The sequence below is a fragment of the Neomonachus schauinslandi genome, chromosome 5, assembly GCF_002201575.2.
Source record: "Neomonachus schauinslandi chromosome 5, ASM220157v2, whole genome shotgun sequence".
In the NCBI taxonomy this organism is placed as follows: Eukaryota; Metazoa; Chordata; class Mammalia; order Carnivora; family Phocidae; genus Neomonachus; species Neomonachus schauinslandi.
In genome coordinates, this window is record NC_058407.1 from 132,551,697 (window position 1) to 132,564,582 (window position 12,886).

Below are 12,886 nucleotides of genomic sequence, written 5' to 3' on the forward strand. Positions count from 1 at the left end.
GGGGGGGAAGGGCTCATCCTGGAGTCTCGGAACAGGTGAGATTTCAGTTGCCCTGCAAGAATGGGTAGGTTTCAGATGGTGGGAGGGTAAGAGGAAGGCCACTCCATGCACAGAGAAAGTGACTTACTGGACCCAAAGTTCCCAGGGGAGGGGCAACAGAGAAGACTGGAAATTTAGGGCAAGACTGGCAGGTGGGAAATCATTAAATGACAGACTAAGGAGCTTGGATTCTACTCTTTTGAGCAAAGGTTGCAAGCTTCTGGCTGATGTTTTGATTGGCTGGCACCATGCTGGTCTTCGCTGCCTGGTGTGGGGGTGGGTGCATGCTCTCCCGTGGCTCCTCTCAGTCACTGTTCTCTGCTGCCTCTCACCCCCCTTCCCAGGGAGGTCATCTTTTGTCACCCGGATCTGGTGCTGAGACCACACCACTTCCATCCAGGTCAGATGAACACTGTACAGTTCCAAGGACACTTTATGAAACCCAAGACACTATGTATGATCGTGCAGTTGGTCCAGATACTCCTCAAAAATCCTTGGGGGATCCCCGCGGCCAGAGGGTGGAGGCCAAAGTGTTTGGCATGGTCTGTAAAGGGTTGGTGGCCTGGGCCTTGCTCAGGAGCTCTCCGAGCCCTCTCCCACCGCTGCCCCACACAAACCTGCTCTCCAGTCCCGCCTATAGCTGCCCAGTGTCCATGCCATTTCACACCTGCGTCTCTCTGCGTATATTCTTCCCGGCCTGCAGAATGGGGGACTGGACAGGAGCAATCTCCTGTTTAGATATTACATACTCCACCCTGTTACATGCTTTCCTCTGGTGCTCTCTCTGGGCTGGTAAGTGTCTGGAATTTTCTCTCGTCATTTGTCCTTCCACATGGAGGGCAGTAGGGACATCTTTATAAATTTGTGTCCTGATCTTAGGCAAATACAAGCTTTTCTTGTATCTGCTTAATTACCTTAAACTCAAAATAATCCTTATGCTAAGGTAGACTATTTTGGGGTGGCGCAGTCTGCGGCTCTGCAGTAGAGGAGTGGAGGGGGTGGTATCCTGATGTGGAGAGATCACTGCGGCCGTGGCAGTGATCTAAGCACAAAGCCCTTTGAGCCCAAGTGGGATGGATTCATTTAGAAGGCTTTGGGGAAGGATCAGCAGGATTTAGTATGAGGGAGAACAGAGCACAGGGTCAAAGCCAACTCAGGAGTGATGCCGATGATGGAGACAGATTGGCCAGGCACAGGGGCACCCTGGGAGTGGAGGGAGGGGACCCTGCCATGGTCAAGACATCCCCAAGAGCATGGCCAGCAGAGGGCTGGAGGTAAGAGGCTGGATTTCAGGGCTGGAGGTGGAAACTTGGTAGCTACCAACGATGAAGCATGATTAAGTGAGGAGAGAGGATGCAGCCTGGGACAGAACGAACCTGCACTCAAGCCGAGTTGGAGATGGCCGTGAAGAGGCAGGAAAAGCACCTGCTAGGGAGAAGAGCAGGGGACCTCCGAGGTAAGGAGGCTTAGGGAAGTTCATCCAGGAGCCTTGGACTCGGGCTGCCAGCATCTTTAGGAGACCACCTGCAGGCCCGGCGTTCCCGACACAGCTTGGGAGACAGCCCGGAGGTGGGGGGCACCGTCCTTCCTGCTGAGGAGCAGAGTCCGGCCGTTCAGGGTGGTAGTGCCAGACCTTTTGCTCTCCCCCAAGAGGGTCGGCTGTGCCCTCTCTCCCCGTCCCGCTGCCAGGCAGCCTCGGAGAACCCTGCAGGCTCAGAAGGGACAACTTCTTTAGCTCCCTAGGACCACACGTGGTGGTAAACCAAGGTTGGTTGGGCCGCAGCTCCTGTTCGCCTCACCTCCCCCTGCAACCCGGCATGGGGCTCACCTGTCCACCTGCCGCTCCCTCAGGCTTATTGCAAATGCACACATTCATTCACGGTTCTCATCCTTTTCCACGTGTTTGAAGGAAGTTCTGAATGTGTGAGGCTGCTTATCGACGTTGGGGCCAACCTGGAAGCGCATGACTGCCATTTTGGGACCCCTCTTCATGTTGCCTGTGCCCGGGAGCATCTGGACTGCGTCAAAGTGCTGCTTAATGCAGGTACGTCGGCCTTTCTCCCTGTGCTGCTCAGGGTTGGTGTTGGGCGTTTACGCATGCGTGCCTCAGTGCAGGTGTTTTGTTTACCTGCACCGTGCGCTGGCCGTGAGCTGGGCAGTGGAATCGGACAGACCAGCTTTGAAGCTGGCTCTCCCACCCACCAGCTGGGACCTTGGGCCTCAGTTTCTATATCTAAAAAACTGGAGAAAATAAGCCCCACTTTGCAGGGTTGTTGGAAGGACTTGTGATCACATTTCCGCAGGACCTGATGCTCGATGAATGCTGGGTCATTATTTTTGGTAGCTGTAGAGACCATCCACAGTACCTGCCTGATGAGTTTGCAGCTGAGTCAGAAGGAGGTGGGAGGATCCAGGGGAAAGGAGCTGGTAGCACGTTTGGAATCCAGGTCCTTGTCGGATGTTCTAAAAAGGCTCAGGATAGGGAGGGTCCCAAGGCGAAAAACAAAAAATGAAATAAGACCTAGCCCAGTCAAGTGAAGGTTGGATTCAGGACCTATCTACCACTGCAGTTTTAAAATGTAGCCAAAGTGGGTGTTGGCAAGGAGTTTTCATTATGAAACCAATGTAGATATTTTGTTGGAAAATTTTAGCTCAGCCATTCTGGGTGCAACTTAGGATAAAAACAAAACTGGTCAGGAATAGAAAGATGACGAGCTCTCTCCGGACGACGGTCATTTGAGCTTCAGTTATATGTGCTTTTCTATTCGGGAGTCTTGTTTGCTTTCATGAGCCACTTTTACATGTTTTTAGTGAAAAGGATTTATTTTGTGTCAGGCTAGCCATTGGGGTGGTTTTCTTTTTTGCACAAGGATAAAACATCTAGATGAGTAGTCCTAGGCCTTCCAGCCAATCACTCAGCTTTTCCATCAACCGAGGGTTATTAGTTGCTGTGACTGCTGAGCTTACGAAATGGTAGTATCACAATCAACAACTGTCCCCAGAGCACCTGCTGCCCTTTTTTCTTTAGTCCCTTTAGTGGTGGCTGGAGGGGAAAGGCTCGAATCAGGGGCTTGAACCCCGACATGCCTTCTGTATTGACTAAGACTTTATGGAACCGATTACTCTTGTAAGTAACGGGAACCAAGTACAGGGGGCTGAGGGGACGTCTTGGTCCAGGTGACTGAAAAGATCAGAAGGAGGCAGGTGTCAGGGTCACTTTGCTCTGAGGGTTGGCGGCAGCATCAAGCCGGCACCGTCTCTGAATCTTTCAGGTCCGTTGTCCACCCCACTCGCTTGATCCTATGCCTGGCGTCCCTAACAGGCTGAAAATGGCTGCATCAGGGTCACGCTCAAATCCAAATACTTTTCTTCCCAAGGCTTTGGGTAGTTTTCTCATAAGAGTGAGAAACCACTACTCCAGCTGTCTCCCACACACTTCCCTTAAGTCCCAGGGGCCCAAATTGGGTCCTGGGTCCGAACCTAATCCAGCCCCTTTGTCCAGGCTCGGCCACATCCTCATTGGCTCAGGCCCAGGTTATTTGAACCAATTCCTGGGGGTGGGGAGAGAGGGATTAACCAATCAGAGCCCATCCCTGGGGTTGGAGGCCAGGCCATCCCACCCCAGCACCCCCCACCCCCCCATTGCAAGGTGTGGGCTCAGTTGGGTGGGTCCGAGTGGGAAGGCATACACCTGGGGATGGAATGAGGGCTAGACTAGAGCCCCCCCGGGGAAGGCTGCGCCATGGAGGAGGGGGACCGCTGCCGCCAGGCTGGCACCTCCGGACTTGCCTGCTACTGTAGACGTGGACGGTCGCCTCCTAGAGCATCTTCTTCCTAGATTGCAGGGATTCTTGTCAAAGAAAATGTTTTCAGCTGTGGGAAACCTCCCACATACAAAAAAGTACAGAGAAGAGGGCAGCATATGGGCTCTTCTGAAAGTAGTGGTTCTGGTCACGGAGCCCTTGGAAAATCCACTGGAAGCCTCGGACAGGTCTCTGGAAAACAGGTGCTCACGGACCCCCCCCCCCCCCAGCTGCAGGGTGGTGTGGCGGAGGAGGGGGCTGGGGCTAGTGCCGGTCCAGCTGTCCAGTTGTCCCACGAAGTCACAGTGACTGTAACGGCCGCAGGAAGTGCTCAGAGGCGCCTGGGAGGGTGCTGGCTACCGATCTGCTGGGGCCTCAGTGTCCCCGTCCTGCCAGCTTCTTGGCGCGCGTGGTCAGCCCTTCTCTGTGCATGCTTAAGGCTTTACTCTGAGTCCACTTTGATCCTATTGTGCTTTGAAATCAGACTTTGACCCCTTTTTCTCTGAAGCATGAGGTTGAGAAGTTTTAATGCCTGGATGCCTTTAGTTGTTTTGCTGGCTTCCTCTCTCCCTGAGCCCCCCTCTTTCTCCCTCCCTCCTTCCCTCCCTCCCTCCCTCTCCCTCTCTCCCCTTCTCTCCCTCCCCCCCCCCCCCCCAGTTCAAGGCACATTATCATCATCGGTCCCCACAAAGCCACCTTCTCCCCCCTTCCTTCTTTCCTCTATTATTGCCCCCCAGCCCTCTGTTTTTTTTTTTTAAAGATTTTATTTATTTATTTGACAGAGAGAGACACAGCGAGAGAGGGAACACAAGCAGGGGGAGCGGGAGAGGGAGAAGCAGGCTTGCTGCTGAGCAGAGAGCCCGATGCGGGGCTCGATCCCAGGACCCTGGGATCATGACCTGAGCCGAAGGCAGACGCTTAACGACCGAGCCACCCAGGCGCCCCAGCTCTCTGTTTTAATGTGTGTGTGTGTGCTTCCTCTGTATGTGTTTTGTAAGAGACACCGGGCGGGTTGAGGCATGTATTTGTAATTGACAGTCGGTGCCGTGTTACAGACTTTGCCCTCTTTGCTGTTTTTTTCCGGCCTGGCCTGTGTTTTCAAGTCCCCCCCACCCCCATGTACTCTGTGTGCTCAGGTCTGCAGTTGCCCCAGCAGCAGCGTGTACCAGCGTCCCCTCCTGATCTCCAGTCTGTGTCACGCCCAGGCCAAAGGAGCCAAGAGCACAGGTTAAGAACGGCCTGTCTTGTACCTTGGGATGCCACCTTGTGGAAAGAGTCACCCTGCCGCGGCCTTGTATCCTGGGAGTGAACGGGATGGAAGGGCGGTATGGTTTGAGAGCTAGCCTACCCCTAGTTTTCTCCTTGACCGCGTGTGCCCCTTTCTCTCTTGCTAAATAGAGACAGTCCCTTTCCTTCCCACTTGGCAAGATTATTGCCACAATTAATGACCTGCGAGACAGGTCCTGCACTTTAGATTCTGTACACTTTACAGTTTATTTTTCGTTACCAGTTTGCGTCTCGCATTCGCACTCCTATTTGCTTTATGACTGCAACTATGAAATCCTTTATTCTTCTAGGCAGCTATTGGAAGAGCACCCCCGATGTGGGGGTTACATGGGGGGCGGTTCTTTTCTTTAACGTATTGCCTTTCAGTATTATTTTTGCAATGCATATCTGCTGAATTAAATACTTAGGTGATGTAGCCTTCTTCCTGAGGGATTTTTTTGCCCTGACCTGACTTGGGAGTTTTGGCTGCACTTGTGTTATCTTGTTGGGGTGACTGCTGATAGGCACACAGTTTTTAGGTTCTACTAGGGGATCAAAACTGTTTTAAGTCATGGGTGCCTGGGTGGCCCAGTTGGTTAAGCATCTGACTTCAGCTTGGGTCATGGGATGGAGCCCTCTGTTGGGCTCAGTGGGGAGCCTGCTTGTCCCGCTTCCCCTCCCCCAACTTGTGCGTGCTCGCACATTCTCTCTCTGCCTCAAATAATAAAATCTTAAAAAAAAAAAACAAAAACAAAACGCTTTTAAGTCAGGAACCAGAATTTCCAAATACTCTTGAGCAGTGGGACAGGAGACCTAATAGCCTTACACCCCTTATTTCCTTTAAATTTATCATTACATGGAGATATGTTGGTGATCTGATTTCTTTTAACCCCACTTTCCTGATATTTTATGGCTGTGATTGGAATCTCTTTTGGGGGGGGCTGGGCTATTTGCTTGACTTCTTTAAAATACTTTTCTCCCATCCCCTTTCTCTTATAACCTCCTTATCCATTAGGAGCAGACTTCAAAGAAGTTGGTTAAAAAAAAAAATCCTAAGGGTCCCAGAGATCCCCTTGCATAGAATTGGTGATGGCTGTACCCTATGAAAGATGTTTTACACAAATCCTATTTTTATCAAAATCTTTATTTTTTAATGCATCTAAAAATACTGTAATTAGCTACTTGTTCGCCTCTTTCTAAATATCCACTATTTTTTAAAAGATCGTATTTATTTATCTGAGAGAGAAAGAGAGAAAGAGAGCATGAGCAGGGGGAGTGGGAGAGGGAGAAGCAGACTCCCTGCTGAGCAGGGAGCCTGATGCAGGACTCAAACCCAGAACCCTGAGATCATGACCTGAGCCACAGATGCTTAACCAACTGAGCCCCCCGGGCACCCCTACTATAACGTCTACTACTATCCTGAAAACAGGTGGGTGGCAGAGCTGAATTCACAAGTACGACACCTCATCTCTTACCTGAACTGCGGAGGGTGTTTGGGGAACATGACCTTCATTCCCTATGCGTGTCTCTTTTGTGAAAGAATATTTACATTTAAGGACCCTTCCTTCATTCCTGCAGCACAGCTTTCTAGAGCCTCCGGCCTGCGCCTACTGTGTGTGCACTCCAGCAGGAACAGTGTGCACGCGAGTGGGAACAGCAGGAGAGCTTCTGTAGCTTTGCCTGAGCTCTCAGAGCCTCAGGACCCATGGGGACAGCCTGTACGGGGTCTTAGAACTGCCTCGTAACTCACAGGGAAGTTTTCTTTTTCTTCTTCGGGGTTCCGTTTCCAGTTACATTACTTTCCTACAGCTATCGGTCTGTAGCTCTCTTACCATCAGAAAAAAAGTAATTACTGCTTTCTTTGGGATCTTGAAAAAAGATTCTGAAAAGGCTGTAGCAGAATCTGTCTTGACTTTCTTTCCTGGCTGGGGCATTGCTTTTGTGCACTGTGCCGAACGAGAAAGTACCAGCCGACATTTCTGTTGACTCTGCGGCCTCTCCTTGGTGATACTTGTTCTCCACCCCGGACTGGCAGGGGCCAATGTGAATGCAGCAAAGCTTCACGAGACTGCCCTGCATCACGCAGCCAAGGTGAAGAATGTTGACCTCATCGAGATGCTCGTTGCGTTTGGAGGCAACATCTACGCACGGGACAACCGGGGAAAGAAGCCATCCGACTACGTGTGGAACAGCAGTGCACCTGCCAAGTGCCTGGAGTTCTACGAAAGTAGGCCACCCTGTCCTTGTCGTGTGAATGTGCTCGGTTGGTTGGTTTAGCATTGCGCAAGATAGCCTGCAAGAAGCTCTGTTCTGACAGTCTGCCCAATCGTGTCCGAGCGGGCCAACCATCCCGAGTCCCTGTGAGCCACCCCACCCTGCAGGAGACAAGGGACAAATATGATCGGAGGACAAGACTTCTTTGCGTACAGATTTTTAAATGAATTTACCCAGCCTTGCAACCACAAGAGGCTTTCAGACACCTCTCGGTTGGGGAAAAAACCCCGATTTTTTCAAATGTTTGCCGGCCCCACCCAACCAAAATCCATATGAACTTAGAGGCAGATACATCCGTACGTGTCAAACATTTCCTGGAGGGTATTTCTTTTCCTGCATCCGAATAATTTGGGGGATGAAGTAATACGGGAAAATGAATTTCTCCAGGATTTCTTTTTTTTTTTTCCTCCCAAAGAGTTTTTTATTTCATAAATCTTCATAAGTTGAGAATACCGTTTGGCTAATTTATATATTTATCAAGCAGATATTTGCAGCATACGTGGGTTTTTAAAGCATTGAATCCTTGTAAAAGGCCGACTGCTCTGCAGGTGTCTCAGCGGCTGGGGGCCCCCAGGGACCTTCCATCGTTGGCCCTGGTTTGCTCGCCCTCCCGAGCCATGGCTGCAGGCTTCACCTTTCATCCAAGGTCCTCACCCTCGGGACTAGGACATGGGCTTGCGTGCTGTGTCTGTCAGAGCTGTTCTGTGGTGTGTGTGCGTTCTCCCCGGGTCCCCTTGTGCCCCGCGGCTCGTGGCGGTGAGAGCAGGGCCTAGGACTTGCCCGGCAACTGACCCTTGCCCTGTCCCTTACTTATCTGGAAGTTTGACAAACGAGCCCGCTAGCCACAGAGTAGTCCTTTGCTGATGAATCTGTGTACCAAGTTATAACATTATGGAAAAGAAAAGAAAAAAAACTCCCCAGAACCCCACAGAATAAAAGCCCAGTGGACGCCCCCTAAATTCCATTTCCTGGTCTTCCTTCCCAGGTCCCTGGCTGTCCTTCCTGGTAGCCTTCCGGAGAAGGCATGCAGGCCGCGTCCCAGCTCCAGGGAAAGGGGGTATTTCCGGTTCCACCCTGGTTATTTCCCAAGTTGGAGGATGTTACGCTCCTTCCTTCAGCTGACCGCATGTGATTCCTGTTCCCTTTTTTCAGAAACACCTCTGACCCTGTCGCAGCTCTGCAGGGTGAGCTTGAGGAGGGCCACTGGCGTCAGAGGACTGGAGAAAATCACCAAGTTGAACATCCCTCCCCGGCTCATCGATTACCTTTCCTACAACTGAGCCGCAGGCCTGGGAGGCAGGTGGGGGCCCCCCTGGCTGCCGGCCTCGCTGAGCCCAGCGGCTGGGCCACAAGGACCGCCCCCCTTGTCTGCAGCCGCCCGACTGCTAGAGAAAGAACAGCGTTCCCTGAGTCCCTGCTGGCTGTCCTGTTTTGTCTTCTCTGCAGACTCCGGAGCGTATTTCCGAGGCCCTGGGAGGGCCCTGCCTCATCTTCTGCAGGCACTTTGCTCTCCCTCCGCCCGGTCCCAGCCATCCAGCATCCTCCTGTCACTGACCTTCCTCAGGGGGACTCTCGGGAAGGACACAGGGGAAGGCCAAGCTGGGGCTGGGGGTTCAGGGCCCTGCTGCCCGGGAGGCCGGGGCACCTGGCGCCATCTCTGAGTCCTTCGGCACTAGGGTGGCCCTGGGTGTCCAAAGGGAGAAGCCTGTGCTGCAGAGATTGGGTCCTGACCATGTGGCCCCGGACAGCTGCTTTGATGACATCCTGCTACTTGGACAATTTTTTCTGGAGCTCTGGTGGGCACTTTCCAAGGCCCACCTGTACCCAGGTAGACCCATCACTCAGGGGACTTTGCTCGGGTCTTGGTCGGGGAAGCCTCGGGCGACTTATTCCCCACACTAGCACAATGTTTCTTAGGAACTTTTCAGGCCTCAGCTCTTAAACAGCTTATGTTGGGGATAAAATCTTTTAGAGCATACATAGGCTGCCGCACTTAGGTTTTGTTAACGAGTCTGCAAAACCACAGATAACGTGAAGGTGTGTCCGTGCGTATTCCAGGAGGAGTTGTTTCCAACATGAAGGACCCTTAGGACACCCTTTAGGGATGATTGCTCATCTGTTTCTGCAGTTGCCAAACGGATTCTCTTCCTGCCCTAAAGTTTGCTCACTCTCGAGGCTCTGAAATTGGTAGGAGAGGGAGGTTGCCAGCGCCCGGCATTACCAACCACTGACTTGCGCATCGTGCAGATACTTACGGAACGTCTGTGATGTTCTAGGAATTGTCCGAGTGCTTTGAGCTGTGTAGGAATCAGACTCATTACCCAAGGCAGAGAAAGAAAACACTTTCCGGCCTGTTCCCGTAGTAATAGAAACGAATTCTACACTCTCGGCCATGAGGTGAACTCTTCAGTACTATATTCAGACTGCACTTGTGTCAGATTCTCTCTCCTAATTTAAAAACACAAAAACCAGGCAGTTAAACTAGAGGACGTTTGCATAATTAGTTCAGGTGTATTTGGTTTCTGAGGACACGGGAGGGCACCACCGGTGAACGCTGCTGGGAGTCGTGCCCGAAGCCGCCGAATGTCCCCAGATGCTCCCAAGGAGGGGGAAGCGTGTGGGGCGGAAGGAGCCTGGATGGGGGAGGCCAGCTGTGCTGCACGCCTGGGGTGTCTCTTCTGCTCAGAGTTACTTGGCGGGGCCCCAGATGTGCGGAGAGTTTCACGGTAGCTGCCAATGGGCATTTTCTGTTTTGAAAATGACATGGAGGCCATTGTCACAATGGTGCCTCGTTAAGCTCTGAGAATGGGTCGCTCCTATCCAGGTACCATGTGAGATCCAAGTTCGAGGTAAATGGCTGCTTTTGCATGTACAGACAACAACAACAAAATCACGGGGTTCTGCCCATCCATCTGTGTAACAGAAACTGGCCTCTAGCCATGAACGCTGATACGCTTCCTCCCGTGGAGCACTGAGTGCAGAACCTGTCCCCACACTCACTGCTCAATAAAAATCGCTTCACAAGAGTCCACCCTGACATGCACAAGGCCCTTTTGTTGGGAGCAGACACGCTGATGGGCCGCTGTCATCTTCCAGTGATGGAGCCCTGCCCGTCTCCCAGATTCCCGTCTTCCTGCCTGTGTCCTAGTGCAGATGTCAGTGACTAAGATTTTAGGGCCTCCTGTAGCTTTTCTCCCTTTGCCTTACTGAGATGTAATCGACATGGATCCCACCTGTACCCTGAGTAGGGGGGGACTGTAGACGCATTGCTCCGCCCCTCTGAGCGCGGATCTTCCCAGCTGCCCTAGAGGGAGGAAAGGTCAGACTCCGATCATTAAAAGGACAGTGATGGTCAAGTCCTGAATCTTATGAATGAGAACATGAGGCCCCGATAGCCTGTGTTTTGGTAAGGCTGAAGTTAGCTGATTAAAAGATGCCTTGAAAAGTATAAAGAGCTCCCCACACATAAAAGTTAGGTGGGTATGTGTATACTGTGGCTTTATTGATGTTTGTGGAGCTTATAGCTGTGTAAATGATTCTCTTCTGACTTTGGGACAGTCCCACTTATTTCAGGAGAAGCAGATCAGAAGACCTCTGCATTGGCATTTTAAAACTCGACGTGCATCAGACAGATCAGGTGACATTTGCAGCACAGATAACAAATGACAAACAAAATAAAGATCTCCTAGAAATCATGAAGAAAAAGATTAGGGTGCCTGGGTGGCTCAGATAGTTAAGCGTCTGCCTTCCGCTCAGGTCATGATCTCCGGGTCCTGGTATCAAGTCCCATATCGGCTCCCTGCTCAGCACGGAGTAGTCTGCTTCTCCCTCTGCCCCTCCCCCGACTTGTTCTCTCAATCTCTCAAATAATAAATAAAATCTTAGAAAAAAAAGATTAATAACCCAACAGAAGAAAGAAAACAGGCAAAGACTCTGGACAAGAAATTTACGAAAGAGAAACCTCAAATGTCCCCTGATGGGAAAGGGTGGTTAGAAGTGATCAGGGAAGGGCGCCTGGGTGTCTGAGTCGGTTAAGTGCTGCCTTCGGCTGAGGTCATGATCCTGGAGTCCCTGGATCGAGTCCCGCATCGGGCTCCCTGCTCAGCAAGGAACCTGCTTCTCCCTCTGACTCTCCCCCCTCTCATGTGCTCTCTCTCTCGTTCTGTCTCAGATAAATAAATTAAAAAAAAAAAGTGATCAGGGAAATGCAAATTAGTGAATATTTAATTTAACAAAAAGATATCAGTATATAGTGTCATTTTGATGAAAATTGAAAGGTCTGATGGGCCTTATGGGCATATGGGGCTCAGGCTGCTAGTGGGGTACAGACTGATACGTGTATTTTGGAAGGCGGTAGATGATGTCTGGGACAACTAGAAGTGCATACCACATGTACCAGGAATTTCTCCTTTTAAAAACTTAAAGAAACTCAGGCATATCACAAGGAGACAGCGTGAGGACGTTTAGAACAGTAGGGTTGGTAACAGCAAAAGGCTCTGTTAGTAGGGCTAAGTTGCAGAGTATATTCATAGAATGCCTATCCTCTATTACGGTTAAGGTGGATTCGAGTTCTATGCTTTCACACTAATAGATCTAAAACTTCTAACAGCAGATGGAAAAAAAGTTGCCAGCCTATATTTATGTGCGATATGACTCCATTTGTATAGACTGAAATACAAAGCAGCCTAAGTATCTGAGGATGCCCGAGCGTGTAGGAAATGCATGAAATCATGGAACCGCACGCTGTGCTGTGGTCACCGGGTGAGGAAGGGGTGTGTGACTTGGGGAGAGACACAGGGAACTTCAACTCGGTGCTGTTTCGTTTCTTGAAACAAAGTTATGAAGCAAATACCGAATACTCCTATTTGCTCACGTTGGGCGGCAAATAGACACATGGGTCTATGCTCTCTGCCTTTCTTGTTTTCACAGTAACAATTTAAGGCACAGAGGAGGAACAAAAGGCAGAAATGTCTTTTAAAAAAAGAGGATGAGATCCGTGGAGCTGTTATAAAGTGATTCTGTTTAAGAATACCTTTCAGCCGGGGCGCCTGGGTGGCTCAGTCATTAAGTGTCTGCCTTCGGCTCAGGTCATGATCCCAGGGTCCTCGGATCGAGCCCCGTGTCGGGCTCCCTGCTCCGCGGGAAGCCTGCTTCTCCCTCTCCCACTCCCCCTGCTTGTATTCCCTCTCTCGCTGTGTCTTTCTCTGTCAAGTGGATAGATAAAATCTTTAAAAAAAAAAAAAAAAAAAAGAATACCTTTCAGCCTCCCATTGGCTACGAGGTCCTGTTTCCGTTATGAGACCTTGTATTCGGCAACAGGACCTGACGCTTTTTTCCACCATCCTTATTTTTGGGCCGAGGAAACAGGTTGCAGCTACTTTCTTAGGTAAACTAGATTTCGAAAGCCCTGAGTGTGCCGTGTGGCCTCCAGGATCTGCCTGCCTCTCTTCCGAAGGGCAGTGTTGGCTAAACCGCCCCCACTGGTTAGCCTCGCCTGCTCTGGG

General features: G+C 51.0%; 1 protein-coding gene across 2 annotated transcripts in view; it reads left to right on the forward strand.

Moving 5' to 3' along the window:
- Positions 1–11,110, forward strand: part of ASB13 (ankyrin repeat and SOCS box containing 13) — an 18,909-nt gene extending 7,799 nt beyond the window's left edge. Inside the window, exons 4-6 of one of the 2 annotated variants that reach the window (XM_021696676.2) lie at positions 1,949–2,083; positions 7,144–7,335; positions 8,535–11,110. In XM_021696676.2, the coding sequence (XP_021552351.1) occupies positions 1,949–2,083; positions 7,144–7,335; positions 8,535–8,662 (455 nt within the window). In that variant the 3' untranslated portion in view covers positions 8,663–11,110. Of the gene's footprint in view, positions 1–1,948; positions 2,084–4,978; positions 5,070–7,143; positions 7,336–8,534 lie in introns of those variants that run through there. The other variant, XM_021696678.2, reaches the window with a different exon arrangement.
- Positions 11,111–12,886: the final 1,776 nt, after the last annotated feature.